The sequence below is a fragment of the Acanthochromis polyacanthus genome, chromosome 7 (genome assembly GCF_021347895.1).
Source record: "Acanthochromis polyacanthus isolate Apoly-LR-REF ecotype Palm Island chromosome 7, KAUST_Apoly_ChrSc, whole genome shotgun sequence".
Taxonomy (NCBI): Eukaryota; Metazoa; Chordata; class Actinopteri; family Pomacentridae; genus Acanthochromis; species Acanthochromis polyacanthus.
The window spans coordinates 17,356,135-17,381,863 of record NC_067119.1 but is presented as its reverse complement, the minus strand read 5'-3'; the positions used below and the strand labels follow the sequence as shown (position 1 = coordinate 17,381,863).

The 25,729-nt window shown below is 39.5% G+C and overlaps 1 protein-coding gene across 2 annotated transcripts in view; it reads left to right on the top strand.

Annotated features, from left to right (window-relative positions):
* ccser1 (coiled-coil serine-rich protein 1) overlaps positions 1-25,729 on the top strand; it is a 122,880-nt gene that overhangs the window by 43,877 nt on the left and 53,274 nt on the right. For both annotated transcript variants that reach the window (XM_022196873.2, XM_051950837.1), the window contains exons 8-10: positions 4,609-4,686; positions 15,413-15,490; positions 21,558-21,638. In XM_022196873.2, the coding sequence (XP_022052565.1) occupies positions 4,609-4,686; positions 15,413-15,490; positions 21,558-21,638 (237 nt within the window). The remainder of the gene's footprint in view (positions 1-4,608; positions 4,687-15,412; positions 15,491-21,557; positions 21,639-25,729) is intronic.

Genomic DNA, 25,729 nt, shown 5'->3' with positions numbered 1-25,729 from the left:
AATCCTCCTGTTTTAGACTGTAACTCTGTTCTTTAAATGCTTTAGCCTGCTTAAAGATAAAGTTTTACCCCAGGTTATGAAGCCATTTCAGTAAAATTACATCCACGCTATTATAGACGTGATTGGCTGTAATGGTCACTTAGTGAAGCGCTGACACGTTGCAATAGTGGGACATGGTTGACTTAAGTAAACCAGAGAATCGTATTGACTTCAACCCACTGCAGTTATACAGCCTTTTTACTTGTTAGACTGCTGCACACCAGAATTTAAAAATAATAAAATAGCATTCTTCCTTTTAAACGTGTAAAACATTTATTCTTTATCATACATTCAATATCATACATGAAATTGTTGCAAATGTGATTTACTTGCTTTTTTTTTGGGGGGGGGGGGGGGGGGGGGTAAATGCAATTTGCTGAGAGTTAGAATTGGGACAGCCAGAAGATAACACTTGCAATCAACCAGTGAATGGAAGTTGCAATTCAGTTTTACATTGCAGTCCAAACCAGTCCAGAAGGATAATTCCACTTTTCTGGAAAGTGACTGAGGCCTAAGCGATTGTTTTTTTTAAAGTTTGGCGAGCACAGCTTCAGTAGGACAAGTTAATTGGAAACTGCTGTTGATTGTGTTCAATACATAATCTGTATGCTTTGTTTTGGAATAAACACGATAATATTTTTTCTGTAATACTCTTTGTTGACATGTTGAAAGTGCATAATACATTTACAAGAAGGGATGTTAGCATTACCATAAGCTTGGGAAGTTGAGCTGAAAGAGCATCCATTAGTTGGGTCTGGTTGCTGCTTTTTTGTAATCTACATGGGTGACTGACCCTCACCAAATACAGAAGTATTACACAGGTCCATATTCACAAATACAAATGCAAAAAAAAAGACATATAAAAGGGTGACCAGACCTTCCCTAAAACCCCATCATTAGTATCTCTAAACTAAGATCAAAGCTAGCTGTGAATTACAGTCTGCAGAGGCATATGTACGGCTTTCTCCTGATCTCTTTACTGTTCATCTCTCTGTTTTTCTCCCAGGGCCACTGTGAGAGAGACATGAGACGGGAAAATGATGAAATAATAATTTGTAGAGAGAGACATAAACTAAAGGGAGTGCAAGAGAGAGAGAGAGGGTACACGGCAGCAGAACATGAATATGAAAGAGGAGATACTTTGCCCTCTTTGCTTGCTCTGTTGTGTCATTAACTTGCAAATTTTGTTACCTTCCATCAGCAGATATAATCCATTCTGCAGCAAGGGGAGGGTGACTAGGCATATCTGTTTTCTTTGCATTTTATTTACTTGACCTTCTGCTACTGAACCCCAATTTTTGTTTACCGTAACTTACAAGTCCGAACTTCTACTCTTTTTTGTTCATAGAAATTTGTAGTGTTACCTAATAATGCTGTCCTAGAAAGAAGAATGGGCAGTTTGTCTTCTTTCTCGTCTCGTCTCCTCTCCTCCCCTCAAAAATCCAGGTCATTGTCTGGTATCGAATTGCATATTATCGTAATTGCATATATAACATTAACATAAATATTGCATATTGCCTTTGTGTTACTTTTAAGTTGAAATTCTTTCTTTCTCCTCATACAGTATGAGTTGTGTAATATTTAGCATCTCCTGATATCCAATGTCGTTCTCCTAGATCATGTACACTTCAAGTATTGTAGATTAGTTGTAGTACCTGGTTGTGACACCAGGTGGAGCCTCTTGCTGTTTCGTCCTGTACAAGAGGTAGGCACTTATGAGTAAAGGAGCATTGTGATAAAGATGTCAGTTAGGCTTACTGACCTCAGGCCAGCTAACAAGTGTTTAATTAGGACGGGATAAAGTAGGACAGCATTACTTAAGCATTTTTTTTTTTTTAATTTTTCACATTTCTGCGTGACAATACATGTAAACAATGAGTCAGGTATCGGTTTGTGCCAGTTCAGATTTTAAGATTAGGTTGAGACATCCATTGCACAGTAAATTTAGTATACTTCCAGACTGGAGATGGTAGAGACATCACATTGTTCAACGACTACATGCCTTGAGCTACAGTTTGCCTTGACTTTAAAAAAAAAAAGTGAAGTCTCTATCTGAGACAGAAAATGAAAGATCAGGGATTTTTTGGCTTAAATATGGATGCTAAAAGCTGTGTCATCGCTGTGCTTTAGACTTTATCAGAGCGAGTTCAACAATAAAAAGTCACAAACATGTCTGTGTCCCAATTCCCCTCAAAAAGTAATGACAGATTGTCCCCCACAAATGACAGAAGAATACGTATCAGTACACAGTTGTGCATGACCACAACCAGATAATGCATCACGTCTTATAATTTCTTGTGTTTACTATGCATCGTATTTGTCAAATTATCATTTTTTGCCAGCCATGGAGGCTCCATCTTTGCTTGAATTATTTCTCTTTCAGCAGTTTACCCTGCTGGTTGCACGGAGGACCAGTTCTAAAAGGCCACTGTCTATGTGGGCATTAATGTTGCCTAACACAAGGATTCCCATTTGTCAGTGTCAGCCATGGATTGCAGCAAAACTGTGACGCACCGTTTGTTACAGCATACAGTCACAGCCTTTGTAGGCATTGTTGTACTGTATCCAAACACGCACCGCCATGCCCCAGTCCGACTGACTCTAACCCCACAGGGAGCTGCTAGACTTGTGGCAGCAGCTTATTCATGGTGCCTCCACCAAATCATATCAGCAGCCCAGTGTTGAAAATGCAGCTGTTCATTACATTTCAGCTTGCGCTATTCATCTCTATTGTCACAGTTAAATCAGTTTTTGGAAAGACGCAGAACCATGTCATACAGCAGCTAGCTAGTGTGTGACCTGTCAACATCAGCAAAAGCTTGGGTGGACACATACAACTACATTCTGTGGCTGAAACAGAGAGCCATCCTGAAGAAGAACTCAGGATACTCAGGCAGAGTATTTTCAGTTTAAAGCCCTTAAGCCGTACTTGCCAAAGAACTCGGTAAATTGCACGACAGATTTTAGAACGGCGCTCTCTTCCTATAAAAAGTCAAATGTCAATGAGAGGGTGGGAGTGAATTCGCCTCGAGTTATTTGAAGGTTTTCATTTCTTGATTTAACTGATGTGTGGATGTGATTAAAGGTGTGCATCAAACGACAAAACCTGCTTTCCTTTCTTAGGCCATTCATCATCTGTAGACATTTAGTTTCAGTGTAGTGCAAGTCATTAAATCCACAGCTCCCCGGCAGCCAATTCTTAAATCTGAAAGGCTTTTTACTGAACCACATCTAATTGTGGGGACAGTTGTGTGTTAAGGCCTGTGGGACAGGGGTGACCTTAAAGAGTGTGTGTGTGTGTGTGTGACAGGAAGAGAGTGAATGTGGGTGTCAGTGAGTGCGTGCCTCTCTCTCTACATAGAGAAAGGCATTGATCACCGATGACACATTGAGGGCCTGACGCCATAGCACACCTATAATTCTGATAGGGAGGTATGCTTCTTTAAAAGGTCAGCCAAACCAATAAACCATCAAGTTTATGCTGTGCAAAGATTTGGGCTCTAATGTTTCTCAGAACTTCCCCGCCCTCAAACCTGAAAGTAGGCCAGAAATATGCACATACAATTAGACTAATGCTTAAAAAGCACATTTTTAGAGGATCATGATTGTAGACGTAGTCATTTCCCCCAAACAGCAGAGGGGTGGTTTGCATATAAATCTGTGAAAGGCCGACATATGGCAAGAAATAGACCTGCGACAGAAATCAAAATGTGTAGAACAGGTATCTAACTCATGCTTCACATTACTTTCTCCTGTTCTTCCTTCGTCTTTGTCATGTATCTTGTCATATCCTCCCTGCGTCCTTACTATGTAGCATTATATCAAATCGACAGTCCTGGCTGAGGAGACCATTTTATCCTCTCCTACTTTCCCATCTGTCCTATCATAAGCCTTCACAGGTGACATTTACACCAGCGTCTGCTCTTTTTAAGGAACCGTGTTTCGTCTGTGCGCATGTGACAGCAGGTTGGGGTGTGTGTGTGTGTGTGTTTTAGATCCTCCTCTATCTGCCCCTGCTATCTGCCCACTAGACACCTGTGTCGAGGAGCAATGCCAAAATGTGTCTGATCACAGATGATGTTAGAAAACAGAGATTATCTAAGAAAACAGGTGGGAAAAATACAAGCTAGAACATGGTTTTGTACTGATGCAGCCATCTCACCTACATCTTGTTTCTTTTTGTGAACCACATGTGGTTCACGCAAAAATCAATACAAAAGCTTTAATATTGCCTTTCCGATATTCTGTACAAAACGCTCCCAAGGTTTAGGATGCTGCAGTGGAAATGAGCAACTGTTTTAATTCATTCCATCTCACTCTATTTTTATATTGAATGAGCAATAGTCAGACGTCTATGTATCTTTTCAATACTGCTTAACAACAGAACAAAGCTGAAAGAATGAGAAGCTAAAATATACTGCGGATACTTCAGTTTAGTCACATATTGAAGTATTGATTAAGATCTTTCCAGTAAAAGTTATGCTGTGCACTCTACTAGTTTATCACCAGCACCATGTATATTACAAACCTCATCTTGATGTCATTCTTTTATGTTTAAATCTGTTGCAGAGCACAGAGACAAGTCCTGCCAGCAGCCTCCAGTCTCTACCCATTAGCCCTTGCAGCGAGAAGTCTCTTCCATTTAAGGTAACCTAAAGCAGACTGTTTATGCTTGCTGCTTTATGCATTTGTGCAATTTATTTATGTTTCTGTTCAGCGTGAGCGGCCACAGTATGAGAATAAAAGTCACAGGTTTTGATTATGCTAAAATGCCATTTACAATGTGTTGTATCACTTAACATTTTGAAAAACATGAATATGAACATGCAGTGTCTCCTGAGCTTACAGTGTGATGGCAAAATAGAGTTCATGCCATCATGTTATGCATGTGTGGAGCTCTGTTGTTGTGCCTTTTTGAGCTGCAGATCAAACTGTATACTCAGCCTTCAATTACACTGAGCCCGCTAGTTCAATTAAAAGGACGCAGGAGTCGGCCTGTGATCAAAAATATAAAACCGAGTCTTCCTTTGATCCGCGTGTCTCCTTCGGTTTAACCCTTATCGGAACAATTAACAGCCTTTTTTCTAGACCCACTTCTAATGAATAATAGAGAGATCTAATAGGATAAAAAGAGAGCAATGGCGCAAGGCAGAGTGGGTGAAGGAGAGGGTGATGTGAAGAAGAGAGTAGCAAAAAGATTGATAAAAAACACGAAGGGTGGGGATAAATTGAATGAGAGAGGGCCAAAGTGCTTTGCTTGCCTTGACAGGCTCCAGACCCCCTCTGTCAACCTAGTCCATCAGAGCTGTGCGATCTGGATGAGATTTATTAATCTCTGCAGGGAGCATGTGTGTGAGTGCTCAAGTGCGTGCTTGCTTGTGAGTGTGTGAGCAGGGTTTAAGTTTACCAAGCGAGGGCTTTTGTCAAGCTTTTCACCAGGATTTAGTTTGGTAGCAGCAGAGTTCTTGTTAGTCTGTTAGAGGAGAGACGAGCAACAGAGTCCTCAGCTCTGTGGTACTTGCCCGCGGTGGTGTTTTTTGAGCCGCTGTGTGTTGCAGTTCCATTCACATGCATGAATGTATACACCAGTAAAAGCCTCTTTAAATATGCTGCAGTAAAACACAACCACAAGCTACTGACAGCAATCCAACAAATACTGAGTATTGCTGTTTATTGAGTGTGTTGCTGTACTAAGTGTGTATGAGTGCACCTCTATCTGTGTGTCCGTGTTTATTTTGATGTGGGGCTATGCACATAATTTTCAGTAATCGTCACAGTTAGTGTGCATTTATTTGTTTATTTGTGTGTGTGTGTGTGTGTGAGAGAGAGAGAGAGAGAGAGTGGTTGTTTGTGTGACTCCATGCCCTCTTTATTGACCTACATGGAGTATCAGTGGCAGCTGGATGATAAGGAGAAATTAAAAAAAAAATAAAAAAAAATGAAAATGTAGGGTGGGACACAGCATGAAGACAGCAGCTTTGGCTCAAACTCTTCCAGGAAGAAATGCTACAGATGGACAGAGTGAAGATGGACTGCTTGAAAAGTGGGATAAGAGGAGGTGGTTTCATTGGGAAAGAGAGGAAAATGATCTGATTGAACTGTCTGAAGCATAGATATAGGCTTGAATAAAAACTTCACCAGTAATCAATAGAAAACAGTATTTTTGGAGGGATTTTTTTCCCTTTTTTCCGGAATGGATGGTGAAGAGGTATAGAGGAAACAATGCAAGAGAGAGAGAGAGAAAGAGAGAGAGTACAGCAGGTCACAAATATTGCCAGATCGAATTGAACTGTGAATTACAAAATTATGCTGCATGTACTGCAGCAATTTGGCTATGATGGCAATAAATCCTAAAAGCTGAATTTTTTCTGTCTGTAAATGAATCCTGTAGTGTATCCATGCCAATATATATATATATATATATATATATATATATATATAGTGTATGTGAGAGGGAGAGGATTTTTGTGTCACAAACTGTTGCTGTAATACATACACTGGTTTCTTCTTCTTTATTGTCAACTTAGGCAGCACATAGATAAGTGTAAGCAACATATTCTGCAACTGCTTCTTTAGTTCATCTTACTGGAGGGCTATTCTGTGTTTTGAAGATTTTTATTGTATCACGTCTCGCATCACTTACCACTGTGTGTTGCAATTCTTGCTATTAAACAGAATTTAAAAGCAAATTCATATGTTTAATTGCCAGTTGACATTTTTGGTTTTGCTTATTTTTTATTAGCGATTCGACAAAATGCTGAACCTCTCCTCATTTGACAAGAAGACAATTGTGGTTTCTCAAAGTAAGAGGCAATGAGGGTGTGGCGCAACGTGGAGCTTGATATAGTTAAAAAGCAGGGATAAAGCAGCAAGAGCTGGAGGATAAGTGAGGTGAGGCAGGAGGCAGAAACAGGTAGAGGAATAAGAGAAGTGTGTGTGTGTATACATAGAGAAAGGAATGAGTAAGATGGTGGGAGGCAAAGGCTAACCTTTTGACAGAGCTGGAGGCACGGAAAACAACATAAAGATGGAGGGCATATTGCATGAATAGAAGCTGAATATGAGGAAAAAGTTGCAGTGCCAAGAATAGGGCATTGTACTTGACTGTAAGATGGATTGAGGAGAGAGGGGATGAGGGGGAAAGGTTGAGGGAAGTCGGGGAGCTCGCGCTGAGGTGTGTACAAAAGGAACACATTCAGTTTGATGACATTAGCAGATAAGTAAAAGAGGAGAGCAGTGGAAGAGATGGAGGTGAACGAGAGAAAAAAATGATGGAACAGTTTGAGGAGGAGGTTGGTAGAGAGAGACGGCAGGGAGCTGGAAGAAAAAAAGAGGGATTGAGGGAGGGGCGAGAAAGAAGAGAATTTGTCCTGGCACTCCAGAAAACTGCTCCGTGGGTGTAAAAATAATCTACGGTTGCCACCTGAGAGGCTGCAGTGTCACAGTGCGTCCTAGTTTAATTTAGACCCGATGCACATGACACGATTTTTTTTTTTTTTACCCAATTTTGTCCCAGTTAAAGTGTGCTACTGTATTTTAGAAAAAAAAAGGAAAAAAAGAAAAATCACAGTTCCTGCCAGAGGTGTATTCCAAGCACCAGCGTGTTAATAAAAGAGTCGAGGACAGCAACTTTTTCATAATGAATTGACATTTGTGTACATTCACCTTTGTTTCAGCAGACACGAGGACATTCTTTTTATAGAGAAACATTTATCATTGTGTCAGATGCTGCATAATTAGAAATTAATAATGGATAATTCTAATGACTGTGAATTTATAATTATAGACTGTTCCCCAGAGTGATGTTACAGTATGAGAGGGTTAAAAAGATACATGCGTGCGGGAAAACACAAGTTTAATGGGCACATACAAAACAAATCATGAGGCAGTCACACATTCCCACACACATCCAGTGTTTGTGCATGTACAAAATGACATTTTTGTTAAAGCGGTAGAACTAAACAGGCTGCCAGTCTTCAATTTCCACCTGACTTTCTCTGTCCACATAACCTTTTCTCCTAACATTGTTTTTCTCCGTTGTCTGAGCCTCACACTAACAAGAAGGATGGTCAGTTTCTCACACACACACACACTTTCACTAGCTGATGTGTGTTAATGTGTAACAGAGATGGATGTTTAATCAAAAGAGTTGTCTAGATCTGATGTCAGAAAGTCCATATTTTCTGTTAAATATCTGTTCCTCCGTATCGGTGTTTCTGTGATGTGAGTTGTTGAGATAAAATCAAAATCCTTCATAGTGAAATTTGAATAGACCTTTTACATCTCAAATTATTCATTACACTAACTTCGTAGAAAGGCCATTCAGTCTGGGCTGATTGCAAAAAGCCAAGTTGGACTGATCTACTGTCTGCTGGAGAAAAATAAGATTTCCACCCTGCCCTCAGGCATCTCAGAACTAAACAGCTGTGTTTCTGAAATAAGAATCCACGGCTCCTGCTGATTGGAGGAATACATGACTCATAATTTGTGATTTGCTAACAGGGTCGTGGAGCGAGAAGAACATGTAGAGACTGCTTTAAACCTTGGAAACACAGATATGTATTATATCTGTTAATACATCACTCATCTTTGAAAATTCACAATAAAACGGCCTTATACCAGTTTGAATATTTCCAGAAGACATATTTTCGGCTGGTTCTAATACAGCTGAGCAGCTTTAAAGGCTTGGTTGGCTGCGCTTTTAAGTTTCATAAGAGTCTTAATTCACTCAGAACACAGAGATGAATAATCCTACTTAAAACATTGAAGATTATATCTAAGAATCTGATGTCTCGTTATTTGTCAGATCTAATAGTTTAAGCCTGTATTTTGCTTTCTGTGCAACATAAAATGTTGTAGAAGTCCAGTATTTATGATGCTGTCTCACAAAGATTATATTCCTATACAACTAAGCTGCACTGCATTTACATTTTGAGAGAAAATGGGTTTCTCCCTCAAAGGTAAGACTAGTAGGAAATGCTTCCAAAAAAACAAAAAAGGCAAAGATATGTTAGATAGACAAACATTTGCAATAGGTCACAGCCTATTATAGTTCAGGAGAAAATATGTTTCCCTCAAAATGTAATTAAGAATAAGGAAACTATGAGGCTATTGGTACATTTTTGGATGTCTAAGCAGGTCATATCTCTTTTCTATTTTGACCTATATATAAAAAAAAAAAATAAAACTACTGCTTTATCATCTTACCCAGTGTTTCTCTGTGTGTAGTTTATGTCCAGATGCAGAGATATCACTCTTTTCAAAGATGCTGAATCATAGGATTATGTGGATAAGATGCTGAGCTGCTCTTTAGATTCTCTGGTAAGCCGAGTTTTTTTCATAAAACCAGCAGCAGAGGTCACAGCTTTTTGTACTTTCTTGAAGACATGATAAAGTGTGTGTACAAATGTCACCTCTTCTCCTTATTCACACTGAAGTTACCACTGTGCACAAATAGTATGCTATTAATTATAGTTATCCAGGCAGACATACAGCAGATAAAAAGTAACAGTAAGCAGGCAGAAATAAAGAAGGATGGAACTTTTTGCTGGATCAGTTTATGAATATGTCTTTGTGATTTCCTGTTTTTTTTTTTTTTTTTTTATCCAGCCATGAATATGAGTTGAATTAGTTTGTTAGCAACCTAACAGTAGATTGTCCAAGCATCCATATGACATACGATAAAATAAAAACACCACACACTTCATGTTTGTGTGGTTTGAGCAGCCTACAATGTAATATTTTTACATTCCTGTATCGCACAGTGGTTAATTTACGAAGAACTGACCAGTAGGAAAAGCCATTTATGTGAACATAAATCAGACACTAATGTCTCTCAGCACCACACTGAAAATCAAACGATTTTAAGGTGATATTTTAGGCTAACTTCATGGTGTCAGTTTTTGTGTGTATACCGTAATGGCAAACTTGGTCAAAGCTTATATATAAACTAACTTGTAATGTGAAATGGGACGAAAGCAACAATTTGCAGAAATTTTTATTGAAATTTGTAATATGCCGTTGTTTGTTCTATTGAATATACAGTGTTCAAATACTGGGTCAATGTCTAACTGGAAATTTCATCACAGCTGTCCTCTATTTCTCAATAGATTCAGAAATGTGATTTTTTGTAATCAATATTGAGCTCTGCATGTTCAGACCTCTGCCGACATTACAGATGCGATATATTCTGTAATATTTTACATCTTCTAACCAAGAGTTTTTGGCTGTTTTGCAGTCAATAATTAAACTAAAAGTGATTGCACATCTGCCCAGAACACTTGAGGTGTTTGCCTTTGGACTTAAGATCTGTGGACACCGCTGAGACCTTTAAACAGCAGCTTCAAGATAATATTTTCAGATTAGCCTTTATTGTTTATTTATACTGTACTTAAAAAAATGTTTTCATCCTATTTAAAGTGGAACTGTTAAAGAGACACTGTTCAGGCCAGCTTGGAGTGAGACACCAAGAAAGTATTGTCAAGGCAGTTTAGATGTTTTACATCCCTTCTAGCTCTTTCAAGTCACAAGTGCTTGTGGTTTAAGAAGAGCAAAGTTATGCATAGATGTTAGGGAAATTGACATCAAGATAACAAGAAGACGACATTTAATTATAGTCTTTTTTGTCACACCCTATTCCCCAATTTGAAGAAATGGGTAATCTGTTCAACAAATAGATGGAAAAGGAATGTTGAAATAATGGATAAACAACGTTCACATTTTCTCTATTGTGTGTTTCTCAAAAAAAGTTGTCAAATTGAATAATTTCTGCTAACAAGGGAAATGTAATTCATCTCCATACACTCTTCAACTGGCTGCTGATTGCAAGCGTAGAGGGGCCTTAACCTCGATACAAAAATCACATCTCCTTACAGAAGTGGATGCACTCCAATGATTCTGATCAGATTTATCCCCACTGAGGCCATTCCAATCACATTAGAAAGAAATTCGCATGCCGCTCTCTTCTCGCGTAGGCCTCTCCATTCAATTCAACCTCGAAAAATTGGTTGGAATGCCACCTGATGGGTGACTGAATGCACTTTATGGTGCTTCTTTCAGCAAGCAAAATCAAGTTTCTCATTTTAGTTTCAGGTTTGTCATCTCTTTTTAAATGATTTTTGCGGGGTAGTGTGCTACACGGTGGGTCTAGTTGAAGGAAATTATCTTTTTCTGTCTTTTTTTATTCTTCTGTTTATCACACAGCTTTTGCCCCTCTCCTTCCCTATGTTCATACTGCTAAGGTGTTTTTTTTAACCTGTAATCAAACCACACAAGTCAATATAGTCGCCGTAGATGTAGTCATAAACCTCTTCTGAACATTTGAAACACAACTACTAGGGTAAATGCAGCTTCATACACAAACACACACACTCACACACACAGGGCACAGAAGGATACCCACTGTGCAGTCGTAGCCAGGCGGCTCATTTAGAACAGCCTTCAGTCCTATTCGGGTGAGATTAATTTTAGAGGCTGACTAATGTTGTAATTGTCACAGCATGTTAGTGATTTTTCAGTTCCATCCAAATCTCATGTTAGTAATTTTTTCGCTGTCTGTGTGTGTGTTCTGGCAGCAGGAAAAAAATATTCTTATTATCTATAAATACCGTTATCTCTCCGGTAAAGGCAGTGTAACAGAGTGCATTCTGATTCAGCACCGCTGGGTTTTGTTTTTGTTAATTGTTTTTCTATTTCCTAGTGAAAAGGTATTCTTTTATTGGTTGTATCACCATGGAAGCACAGAGCAAAGCTTTTAGTTTTGCCTTCCTTGACCATTATTTTGTGCCAAAGTAATGCCCAAACACGCCTCTACATCAATTAGACTTGTAAAATGAGGCCAAAAAATGAAGCCAAAACATGAATCTATCAGAACTTTTTTAGGCACATCGCAGATTTCCAGTGCATTGGCCTTTATAATTCAGGGAAACTGTGAAACCTGGCCACCACCTGTGCAGCTGTCAAGTTAGGATGGAAGGTGTTTACTGGCTTCGTCATGAGGAAATGGGACGACCATTTCTCAGAAACATTTTCAAGTGCTTGCCAGTCGAACAGCGTCCGTCCCCCGACTCCCCTCCTACACCTTTCAAATGTCAGAATTGGTGGGACTTAACTTTCCAAAACCAACAATGTCGTATTCATAGCCACCTCACGTAGTGATAGGCCGCGTTTGCAGAGCAGAGCACGTAAGTAGCGTTTGAACTTTTGAACTCTCTCTTTTTTAAAACCTATTACATGACTGCTTCTGACACTTATTCATATGAGTACCCAACTGCAGAATTATGAATGTCCACTATAAACTGTTGGGCCTCATCCTCTTGTTTAAAGATGAATTATTTCTTGAATGTATTATTCAGTTTTATTATTTCTTTCTTTTGTAATTTGTTTTCCTAGAAAATGTGTTTTCATCTCTTACTTTTTGTCTCTTTATTGTAACAGCCTGCTCTTTTTCCCCTTCACACCTTTACATGCATCCATTTACACATAAATACTCACCCTGCTGCACGACACCTCCTATACAACACCACAATTTACCCTGCACTTTGCTGTAACTATGTTGTTCAATCTCATAAGCTGTTGTGGTGCTCTATCTTAACACTTGTATGTTCTGACACATCCGTCATTGTCAAATCGTTTTTAGATTGCACCAGCTGAAGAAAACAGTTTTGCCCTCAGACATGGTGAGGCCACGTATAGTACGAACTACATATACTACTTTCTGAACTGAAGCTGCCTTAACCACCAAGTTGAGTTTTTCAGTGCTAAATAAAGCTTAAATTGGATTTTAAGAGAAAGTGTTTCCTGTTAGCTTAGTATTAGAATGACATTTTCTCTGTGTCCCATGATAAGGTCCTGGTCTTTTGATATTTCATCTAATCAAGACTTCCTTGACTGGAGTACACTTGAACTGTGAAATAAATGTGCGTTCCTCCACACTCACGCTCAACAACTGTATTTATTATACAGAAAATCTAACTTTAATTATTCTTTTTCTTACTTTTATTAACCAATTTATCTGTTGGCCAGTATTATAGGCCAAAATCGGCAAATATGTTGTCCTGCATGTGTCAATTTGAGAACTTTTCTTTTGCAGAACATAGTATAGAAAATGATGCCAACAGAGCAACTCTGACTCTGACACAGTGTCTGCAGTACGTGTAGCAGAGGATACATCAGAAAAGAGCAGATGGTTGCGCTCTAGCCTCACATAGCCAGACCATTCTCTAGTGCTGACGCAGTGCTGTGTGGAATGGTCTGGCTGCAGATCATTATCATTCCGCTACAGAAGAAAACAAAGCTCTGGTCCGTTTGTATTTCTTCAGTCAAAATCGTCAGGATGCAGCGATGATGTTCACTCAAAATAGAGGAAGGATTATTTTTTGTAAAAATTTGCATGCAGGAATGCGAGCACTGTCATTAAAATGGATAATTCACTGAAAAAAAACACTCAAAAAACTAGCCAGTGCAGCTTTGGCAAGAGCTTTTCATTCCAGTAATTGCTTCCTGGAGGTTGTTGTTGCTGCTGTTTCCTGTAGTTGAAGGGATTTTGTAATAGTAACACATAACTAGTGAAAGGAGAGGAGAAAGCCACATTACATGCACAAACCATGGCAGCCTTATACTGGCAGTCCACATCTCATGAGTCAGACTATGCAGAATCAAGTTTAGTGTTGCTTGTCAGTTGATGACGAGTTTATGAAATAAGTTTCATAAAGTTACCAGACTCGATTATTTTTTAATAGAACTTCAACATAGATATAAAAATATTGGCACGTATATCGATATTAGAATTTCTTGCTCACTAAAATCAGTGTTATCCCCAAACATCCAGTATTAGTCAGGCTCAACTTTACAGTTTCACAACAATGGCGATATAACACCCTCTGATGCAGAACATTCCAGGGCTTATTTGTTTTGTGTGATTTGTGTCAGCAAAAAATATTAAATGATAAATCATGAACAAGTTCAGTATGTATGCTGCATGCCAACAGATTACACCATCCCCTAGTTTGCATCCGACGGGCCCAGGTCAGGAAATTGCTTCCCCTGGTTAGCAATCCTTTCCTTCACACACAGATATTTCAGCCACAGTATATCTGGGGTTCTCTGTACTCCTGTACATTACATGTTTTTTTCTTTTCTGAATTTTCATGTGACTCATGGAAGAGTGTCCATCTAGCTGTGTGTTTTTGCAGGGAGGTCATTTAAAGGACGGTGTTGTAGCTATATGGTTCCCTGTGGTCTCCCTCTGACTCTCTGTGTGTCCTTTAGCTAGATGGCTCCCCACGGTTTCAGACCATCATGCTCAGCCTCAGGCCCTCTCTGTCCTCTCCTTCTCTCTATCACTGTCCCCCTTTCCTCACGTTTCCTCCTAGTTTTCCTCCTGGTATCTTTCCCCTCTTTTACTCTTCAGCTTTTATGTCCTTGAAGAAGTAATGACTGTCTGTCTTTCATTTTGTTCGCACCATCTTATCGCTCATTCCTTCACACGTTGTCATTCCTTCCTCTTGTTCTCTCCCTTTGTCCACATTTTACACACCTGTCTGTTTTAGAATTAAACTGAACACTTTGTGTGAAGACTGCTATGTCTGATTTCTCGTGTTTGACTCCCCTATGAGCCGCCCTCTGAAAGCTCCCTGTTGTCTGTTCAGGAAGGGTCAACAGACGACTAAGCTTCAGGAAACTGTGGCAGTGAAAATGAAGTTGGCAGACTTGCCTTTTAGCTGTTTTCACAAGTAAACAAATTTCATGTCCAATATTTTCTTTGACAAAAACAATTAATTTTTGCTGTGAATAAATGAGACAAGTCAAATAACGATTGCAGAGCAATTTTAATCACAAACACCAAACATGTTTTAATGAAAGGCATTTTTGGAACCTTTTTTGGGTTTTTTTGCCCCGAAGCATTTTGCAACTCGCCATGAAAGGGCCACACAACTTAAGTTATTGTAATTAGTATTATTATTCTCCATGTCCTCTGTCTCTGTAGCTTCTCTCCGTCTCCCCTTCAGCGATACTCCCTGACAACACAAGGTCATGTGAAAGTGCTGTGTGCTCTGGGGTGCTGCAATAGGACACAACAAGTTTATCACAGAGATGTGGAGAGAAGAAGAGATCACAGTCCAGAAGCTCTACTTGACAATTTTATTACACACACCAGAACAAGACCAGCAGCAACAAATACACTCAGGAATGCACATAAAACACTTGCTACACATTTATGAAAAATCACACACGCACACACACACAATGTAATGTTGTTAAAGCTTTTGGTTCCATGTATTGCTTTTGTGGGAATATGGCCCCGTAGATAAATCACTGCTGTCTGCTATATCCTGAGTAATGTTTAACATGGTGTCTTGTTTCTTGTCTTTAGGATCCCAGTAGAGAAGAAGCGTTGCTGCAGCAGCTGAGGGAGAAAGATGAGCTGATTCTCAGACTCCAGAGTGAACTGGTAAGATTCATTCACTAGACATACATGATACATGCTGGCATGAGTGGCTTTAACTCTAATATAAATGCAATACAAACATTGTCGGCATTTTTCAGGATTTTTTTTTTTGCATTGCCATTGTGATTGATGCTAAAAAAAATACAACTTCATTTGACTTGCTGACATACAAAAAATACACTAGATGTCATTTGCCACTGCTGCATTACCAGCTGTAAGACTGAGAACGATCATTTAGTGATAAGCAAAGAGGTTTCACAGTTATAGGAAGTATAACTTAAACTGCTAAAGTGGAATGTTTTTCCAAATGATTCTAAAGTCTTTGTAACTAATAAGAGAAGCAACTCATAGTTTCAGACATTGAGAAGTGGAAGATTTTCTCATCTATTTTTATCTCTGTCACAGTTTCTTTCCGTTACTTTCTGTTTTTCTGAACTTGGAAATTAATAATTTAAACAGCTTGAATGTTTTTAAATTATTTGTTTTAGGGATATAAATTAGAGACTAATTGCCTTTGAAGCATTCCCTTTTAAGAATTAAAAATCTCTCTTTTTAGAGAGGTTAAAAAAACATTTCAAAGAACTGGAAAGTGAAACTTTTGTTGAAGTAGATTTGTCAGTTTTTCTTCTTCTTGATGTTCTGCTATGCGAGACTGGGTACCGCAGAGGTCAGAATGAAAGACACGACTGACCACACAAAGATGAAGGAGGCAAATTCGAGAATGATTTAATTCGTTGTCTTAATGTCATAACATCATCATCTGATCGTGTGGCATCACAAAGTCTGATTTCTTTGCAAATATACATGGCTCATTTGTGCCAGCTTAATTTAATAGCAGAACTACTGGCAGTCCCAATTCTTTGGTGAAAAACCACCTTTTTAGAAAACGATTGGAAGCAAGGAGTTGTTTTCATGTTGGGATAATTACAATAGCTACACTAAAATCATGGACTATAGATAATCACATGCTAACTATAATTTTTTTGTTTGGGTTTTTTGTAACGTTTCGGAAGCTTCATTGTCTGATCATCTACAAATATGCTCCATACGGCAAAAATTTTCATCATTTGTCATTTACCTGTCTGTAATTTGTCACCTGTTCTATCAAAGTAATGCAATGCTGACAGTACGCCAAGCCTGAGCAGAATAATGTGCCAGTGTTACAGCGGTATTGTGAGAGATTCCAGTCCAACCCACTGACTTTGAGTCTCATGTGACATCTGTTTGTTTGATCACTTTCTGGCACTAGCCTCTAATTTTTTTCCCCCGCTCTCTTCTCTCGTCTCTCATCCCCTCTCTGTCTCCATCCTCTTGTCAGCAGTGCCTATACTCCACTCTTCTCTTTATTAGTGACTTGTATTCAGTTCTGTGTGCAGCTAATGTGGAATTAATAACAAAATGTGACAAATTTGCTGGCGGATAGGCAGTACATGTAACGGTAATCTCTCTCTCTTTGAAATTCATGTAGACAGTCAAAGTGATATGCTTTACACTCGCACACTATAACACCTTTTTAAGGCTCCACATCACACCTTTAATATTAAGCAAATGTATCATCCAGGTCTTTTCATTGTACAGAAAAATAAGTTTCACACTGCTTCCGATACATTGGTTTTGATCTTATTCCAGTTTTAAATCTTTCTAGGATGACATCTCAGTGGAAATTAATTAGTTCTTCTGTTGGAATTTGAATCCTCTTTCATCCTTTTCCTTCGTAAATGTTTCTGAAGGGACATTGGGCCTAAATAACTCAGTAAAGGTCTGTTGCTTACAATGAAGTGTGTATTATTCAAATGGACTGAGTTTGCGCCCCTGTAGCTCAAATGTTATTTAATAAAATATTTGCAGTTTTTCCTTTTGAGAGGTTGTCTGCAGTCCCAAGTAATAATGAAAATAAATGTATGTTGAATAGAGAGTGCTTTTATTCATCCTGTACCTTAGATTGGAAATAAATTGCTTGCAGGATTGAGTACATGCCTACCATATTTGACTATATGTGTACCAGAATGTTAATGATATAAGAAGAGAAGGTCAGTTGATTAAATTTGTAAACATGTCGTATATTTTTGGAACTATATGTGTTTCATAATAATGACTCCTTAATCTTAAATAATTTCTTGTAGTTAGTTCTTTTTTTAGTCATTGCATGCAGCAGCTTATAATAATGTCGAAATGAATTTTGCATTTTATTATAATTTCTTTAATTCCCTAAAGAAATGTAATTCTAATAGAAAATAACTCTTTAGAATTCTGTTCTATATAATAGAATTAATTAGATATAACATTTGAAACTGAGTGTCTGTGAATGAGACAGAAGTTTTTAGGATGATAGTATTTAACCATGGCAATAAAAGATTATAGTGTCATGATCAGGAAGGTTTTTAACCACAATTTATTTCACCTAACTGTGTCAAGAAATTTGATAAGTGCTTTGGCAGGTACACCAAACGACTGATTTAAACACAAATGGCACGATAGCAGTGTCATAGTGATATTACTTTATTGGTGCGATCCAAGGAGTGTCAAAAATATCTCAAGGTGGGCACACTTATTCATGGACTGTCTCCCTTAAGTACTTGGTTTCTTTTAATCTTTATCTGTTGCAGAAATGGGGAAGATAATTATTATGACTGTCAGTGGGTTTTCCATTAAGGGAAACCTCAGTAATATAAACATATAGTTCCATTAATACCTCTCTGATAGCTGTATCTAATAAAGTGGCTACTGAATATATCGCTTACATATAAACATTAAGTGGCAGCGTATAAGCTCCTGTCAATTTTTTTATTTATTTTTTTTAACATTTGGACCAAAATTTTACTTTATTCTGCAGTATACCTTATTCTTCTTTTGATAAGGATTTTTATGGTGGCCGACAAGGGCATACGCGCCGCAAACAAAAAAACGCAATACAAACGGCAAAAACGCAATACAAACGATCAAAACGCTGCAAACACAGGAATGATGCAAACCCAAAAACACATAAAATAAATGCAACAGAGAAATGCTGCAACAAAAAAAAACGATGCATTCACAGAAACGCTGCAAAAGCAAAAACACACAAACCGACAAAACAAATGCAAAAGGGAAATGCTGCATACAAACCCCGAAACAACTGCAAGAGAGAGACGCTGCAAATTCACGGAAGGTCGCCAGGCCACTAGGGGGAGCTGTTCTGATCGGTGTCCCTAGCAACGGTCTGCTAGACAGACGCACGCTAATATTTGCTACGTAAATTTGCTGCTGTTGGATAATACTGTAAGAGACTAGGGCCGAGTGTTTAAAAAAGACATAAGGGAAAACATACCTTTTTATTCTCCTCTCCAAGTGTTTGCAAACTTTCTTATCCCGCTGTCTTCTTTGCAACTTCCTCCTGGGTATTTCCTGTCGGTATAAAAGATCAGTCCCTTCCGTATGGTCCGCTCCCCCTAGTGGCCTGGCGACCTTCCGTGAATTTGCAGCGTCTCTCTCTTGCAGTTGTTTCGGGGTTTGTATGCAGCATTTCCCTTTTGCATTTGTTTTGTCGGTTTGTGTGTTTTTGCTTTTGCAGCGTTTCTGTGAATGCATCGTTTTTTTGTTGCAGCATTTCTCTGTTGCATTTGTTTTATGCGTTTTGGGGTTTGCATCATTCCTGTGTTTGCATCGTTTTGATCGTTTGTATTGCGTTTTGGCCGTTTGTATTGCGTTTTTTTGTTTGCGGCGCGTATGCCCTTGTCGGCCACCGTAGATTTTACCTATGAAATATAATTGTACACTTTCTTTGAGGCGAAAGGAGCGACCCTGTTTCAAATGAATGAGATAGTTACATCCCCACAGCTCAAGACACGATAAACCTGGCAGCCTTACAGGTATGGATTAGAGGTGGGCACGGTTTATAATTCGAATGTGCTGCACACAAATCAGACAAAACATATGCACAACACATATATTGCAAATAGCATTACTGTGAATATGGCTTTTAATAGAGCCCATGAAACACCAAAGACAGTAATGTTAGCCCGTGTATCAGTACTTTGTGACTTCGCTACCCAGTAGGTCTCAACCGTAAGTGTAAAAGTGCTATTTCAGTGCTACTTTAATCTGCAGATTTGGTGCACTTGTAAGTATATGCAGCATGTGTAAGATTTGCTAAGATTTAATATTCTACTGTGCTTATGTCATGAATGAATGGTAAAGAAGAATCATTTCACCCAATGCTACAGTGTTGAGTCGCTGGACGACAATAAAAGCCTGTCATCACAGAGGATTAAGCTGTTCTCTATCCGACTTTGCATGCGCAAGCAGTACACATTACTAGAATCAAATCATTGCTGGTTGTCATAGGATTTGTTGATAATAACACAAATATAGAATATCTCCTGAGTTATTAATAAAGCCTCCAAGTTTGTCTGTTTTTTCTTGTATACTTTGTTCTCTTTATTTTTCTTCCATATGCTGACAGGTTGAGTTTTTTTCCCCCCGTCACATCATCCCATCCCATCCCATATCCATCATACACCGTTTAGGCGATGCAGTTGGTTGCGTGTGCACGCATACGCACAAATGCTGGTCCTCCTTGACTGTGTATGTTTGTGTGTGTGTATTCATCTGTTTGGCACTTGCCTCTGACAGAGATGTTCTGGCTCCTGCCACCAGCTGGATTTGATTTCCAGACACACTGTATACGACTTGTGCATTTTTACGAGGAATAGTCTGCATATATCTGTCTGTGTGTTTATTAATAAATTGTCTAATACTAGGCCGTATCCTTGCTGTGCTGCAGTCACAGCCTAACCTTATTTTTATCTGCACCATATGCCCTTGGAACACAGGGCACTGGCATTGCTTCAAATTTATGAAGTGATGCAGTTTTGGGAGCATGTTGCGCGTGTGTGAACATTGGTGAGGGTGCATACTCGTCTCTCTGTAAGAGAGTCTAAAAGAGAAACCTTGCCTGCTACAGCTAAGTTAAAGTGCAGCATTTGAAGGAAAGGGCAGCTCATAGCCAATGCTGTCCTCGCTCTGCCTCCTTCTGTAAATCTGCCAGTGGAAACCTATTAATTATCTCCTAGAAGGACCTGCTAGCTGGCTGGCCATCACTACCTGTCACTTTTTATGAGTTTTCTCCTCTCTCTCCTGGTTCATTTTGTTGAAGGACCACGCTCCAAACTGCAACATTTAGCAGCAGAAAGCCTCTCTTGTTTTTCATGTAGTGATTGACATGATTAATGAAAACAGATTTTTAACTCCATCCGTCAACTCACTTGTGTTGGGTTTAAAGAGGACAAGTATATGTTTGGGTTTGGAGCTACAACATAAATTACTTTTGTTCATTCTCTTAACGTAAATGCATCTTTACACCATGTCCTAATTTGGATGATTAATTTTAATCAAGGTTAATGAATTTCTCAATATTTCATAGCCACTGCAACTTTCAACCCGTTCTGCTCCTCAGCTCATAAGCAGTATAGGGCGAGCATGTCAGGATGATTAGTGACATTGTCATAAAATGGCCCCGCTGGAAATAGAGAGAGTTCTTCACATTCACAGGACTTTCAACCTGCCTTTTCAAAGTAATCGCATACATGGCAGTCTGCAGGTTCTTGGTCAAGGTACAAGTGCTGAGTTTTGAAGGAAACGGCCAATGCTTTTCTCTGTACACGTCCATCTGTAAATCTGCCAGAAGAAACCTATTAATTCTTACCTAGGAGGAGCCTTTTGACAGACTGACCAGCACTAGCTGTCACTTTTTATGAATTTTTCTCTTCTGGTATGTTTTGCGGCGGGTCCCTGCTCCAACATTTGCCTGTAGAGAAGTTGTCCTGCAATTCAGCCCAAATTTATGACTTTTGGATTTCAAGAAGACACAACCAGTGGGAAGAGAAGGTTGAGGTTGTGTAGAGTTGCATTTTGTTTTCTTTCTTTTGATATGTGGCTAAACATGGAAGCCAGCTGCACCAAGTGTTGTGAGTGGAGGCGAGGCATAAGTCTCCTGGGAGAGTAGTTGTTCTCATTTATTTGTATTTGATGTTTTGTTGAGTGTGTGTGGAATTTTGGACACGGCTGATGGGTGTGTTTGTTTTGTATGCAGGAGAGTGCCAAAGCTGCCCTGAAGATGAAAGACTGCCAAATGACTGACCGCACAACACAGACAGAACACATGGGGCCAGAGGTGAGATACTCACAGACAACACAGCCAGTCTCTTTTTCGCTCCGTCAGGCTCAAACTCATGGACAGCGCATTATGCACTACAATCTAGGATACCTAACCCGGATTTTACATCCCTAAATGAGCCTCAGTGTGAACTAAAATCTTCCCTGTAAGCTTCTTCCTTTGCTGTTTTCCTACTTTGTTATCCTATCCTGTGATAATGCATTTTATGCTGAGCCACAGCAGTTATCTCTCCCCCCTTCCTTCCTCTCTGTTCCATCTCTTTAAGAGCATCTTTTCACGTTGAACTGAAACTCTAATCCATCTTACTCTTTCTAAAGATGTTTTGCTGCAGTGACAGTCGTATTATAGTCCACTACCAGCTCCTCCCTTCTCTCTTCGATTCCCACATTCTCAGAGAGAGCTCTGCTGCTTCCTACCTGCCTGACTGCCTAATGCCCTCAGCTGACATGGCCTCTTTGGCTTCACTGGGAGCTGACAGTATGGGAACGCAGCAGACTTAATGGATGACTGTCTAAAAATGGCTGCCTGTAAAGGAAACAGGAACAGAGTTTTGGGGTCTGTTTCTTTGTCTCTCTTTTCTATCTCTTAAAAAACTTTTGTTCATCCCCTCTTCTGCTCCAAAGGTTCTTTTATACCTATAATCCTCCTGTGTGTAAAGTTGGCAAGAAACATTGTTAAAGAGGGAACGCTTTGCAGTTGTGTGAGTGAGTAGGTGCATGGTGTCCACACCGGCACATTGATTTACCCACACAAAGATAATGTTTGAGTTTACTCATGCAATGTCAAGAGGAACATGAATGCATTATTTAAACATAAGAGAAATAAAGGTTGACATGAGCAGTAGTGCATCTCTACCTCCACTGCATCTGTAAAGCCAAAGTACAGAGTTTTATATTGTTTGGTTTTTGGTATGCTGATGACTATTCAACTTTTACTGTTATTTACAGCACTTCTTCCAGTGTTCAGTAATCCATTAGCGCCTTATCAAAGGCTTTCCTGCTGCAACTCCACCTGTCAAACCTACAACTCCAAATCTGCAACTCTTCACAGTTGAAACTGAGACTTCTTACTATGACCACTATTAAGCTGTGCTTGAAGCTTTTGTCCTGTGAGCCACCTATCACTAAGCTGTTTGCTCTCAGAAACTTGTCTTCTGATTCTGTTGTGGTTTTGGGTCTTCCAGACCTCTTCCTGTCAGAGTTTCCCCAGTTTCTGATTGCCTTTTGATGGTGAAGAAATCTGTACTCACTGAGACCTTGACTTCCGTCGCAATTTCTCTGTAGGAAAGACCTACATTTTTAAGTGTTATGATGGTCTGTCTTTCTTCTGTTGTTAATTGGCTTTTCCTCGCCATTTTTTATAGCATCACACTACTTTCTGCAGCACAATACTGTTCACATAATGACCTGGAGGGTATGGTACCACGCTGTGTTTCAACACTACTTTTATGCAGACGGAGGGGGTTGTAAGTAAACAAGAAAGGTTGGGACACCTGTAGGATTTGGTAGCACCAACTTTGAAGGCTTGCTCAAATCAACCTCCATTGGTGCAGCACAGCTTTAAGTTGTTAACCCATTTTGTATAATTTTGAAATGTACCGTATTTTTCAGTTTTGGGTAACCTTACCTTTTTTTAACCTCTGGCAGGTCACCACTTACCTTTGTAGCATTTTAAGCTAATCATTGACTTAAACTACTTGAATTTCAATAAAAAATGGAAAAACTGGCATGTGCTAAACTTTTGACCGGTAGTATGTTTACCAACTACAATCTAAAAAAGATCTACTGGCACTAAACACAATGCACTCTTAGCCAGATGCACATGTCGGTTGGAGGCAGAAAGAAATGCAGTGAATCTTGACACCAAAATTGCAGTGTAGTGTCGGATTGCGAGTAACACTCCCCCTACTTTGTGTCTCTTGTGATGCACAATGACTCACCAAACTGGGTGCCAGTAATGCCAGACAACACTGTGCATGTGGAAAAACACCACTTTGCTCCCACATTTGCATAAAGTTACAGCTGTGAATCCTATAATTTTATCGTACCTGTCATCTTTCTTTCTGTCAGGTGTTGTTTTTTGTACATTTTTTTTGCTTGACTTTGTTATACATGCACCACAATACCATGCACTCTGTCCTTTATGTCTGTGCTGTGCTCCATTTGCCATAATTGACTAATGCATTTCTAGTAACGCCGCCATAAGTGGCCACATATAATGGCATATTTGTTATTAATGGAGGTTAAAGCAAGGAAGGGCTTAGGTTTCTGTGTGTAGTACGTGTTGGCATGTAAATTTGTATGCATGCCCATGTGTTTGTCACTGCCCGTGTGTCTGCCTACGTAAGTATGTGTGTTTGTTTTTGAAGCAGTCATTAGACCTGGCCTTGGACAGCAAAGTCAATAAAAAGCTGTTGAAAGTGTCTCCAGTCAAATAGGTTTTGTTTATGCCTCTGACTGTATAATTCATTCCTTATTGTGGTTTTTTGTGTGTCATGTTTCTTTGTCATCATTTCTCATGTGGTAAAATTTGCACATCAATGTGTTCATACCATTAACAGGGCAAGAGTTTAGTAGAAGTACTGGCTTATCAATTGTTGTCCAGATTTTATTATCTGTGCTAAAGACTCAGAGAGAGAATGGGCCATATATTAGGATGTTACAGACTTTTAAGCTGTTTAATACCGTCAGCAGTGGTATTTTTTTCCAGACTTTTTAATTAATTTTAATTAATCTCACTCCTACTAATTTCAGACAGTCCTCTTGATTTGCCTCACCAGGACAACCTGCAGTGAAAAAGATGTTCTGTCTTTGTTCTTATGAAGTGAGATTTAATCTCAAAAGATTCACTCAATCATATCACCTCTGTGAGGTGAAGTGGTTTGATTAGCAGGCAGATAATCATTCGAATTCAAGAAGTGCTGCTAAATATCTTATCTGCCCTGCAAGTGGAAAACAGTGATGTTAAGGAGGAGGGCAGTAGTTACATATCTTCTGAACATGTCCATTGCTATTCTGGTGGTTTGTTGGAGTTATTTTTGTATTTTCACAGACCTTTGCTGCATGGTGTCTGGCCAGGTCCACGGTTGCCTTATCTTCCTAATGCAGAACAGCCAACTTTAGGAAGTCTGGCCAGTACTCAGGCGTATGGTTTTGCTATCTATTATAAGACTATTACCTAGCTATAGAGTCCTCCATATGCTCAGGCCCCCTTGAGTAGATGGTCCCTTAATTAGAGGAGCAGCTGGCTGCCCGCTAGCAAGCTAGGCTAGCAGCACAGGTGACTTAACTCAGCAGTAGCTTACAGCATGTGCGGCCTGATTTTCGCCCCCCCTCCTCCACAATATGTGCATGTATGTGTGTATAAAAGAGAGTGACAGAAGCTGAGTGTGTGTTCATCTATGTTTGTGAGTGTGTGGAAGCTACAGCATGGAGCAAGCTTATATAGGTTAGCTACCCCAGTGCATCGAGGACAGTCGGCTAGCAACAAAAAGTGTGTCTACAAGTGGGGCAGCTATTTCTACTGCTTCTACCGCTTCACGGGGTCGACCATCTCTCTCATCCTCTCTCTCTCTATCTCACTCTGTCTTTTCTGGAACGTCCTCTTACTTTTCCTCACTCTGTTGTCCTGCTCCTTCTCTTCCACCTGCTTTTGTTTGTTGGGTCTGTGGAAGTGCAGAAGTTAGCTTTTAGAAGTCAGAAGTCCTCTCCTCTCCTCTCCTCTCCTCTCCTCTCCTCTCCTCTCCTCTCCTCTCCTCCCAAGTTTCCGGGGCTTCAGGAATTCATCAGAGATTCTCCTGCCCTGGTTTCCCTGCGTCGGACACTCTGTCCTAGGGACAGCTCCTGGCCCCCACACTCTGAGAAAAGTTAGCTTAAAGTTGTGTTTCTGTGGGCCAAAGTTCCCTTTTTATTCTACTTTAATAGGGCACACTTATGTCTTACTGAGTTCCAGGAAGGTCAAGAAAGGAAACGTGACAAATCCTAAATAATATGACACGTTGTCCTCTCAAATGATTGTTTGCATTTATTTTGAGTCCAATTAAATTACAGCTTAGATGACATCTTGTTTCTACAGCTGTAGTTTGGAAA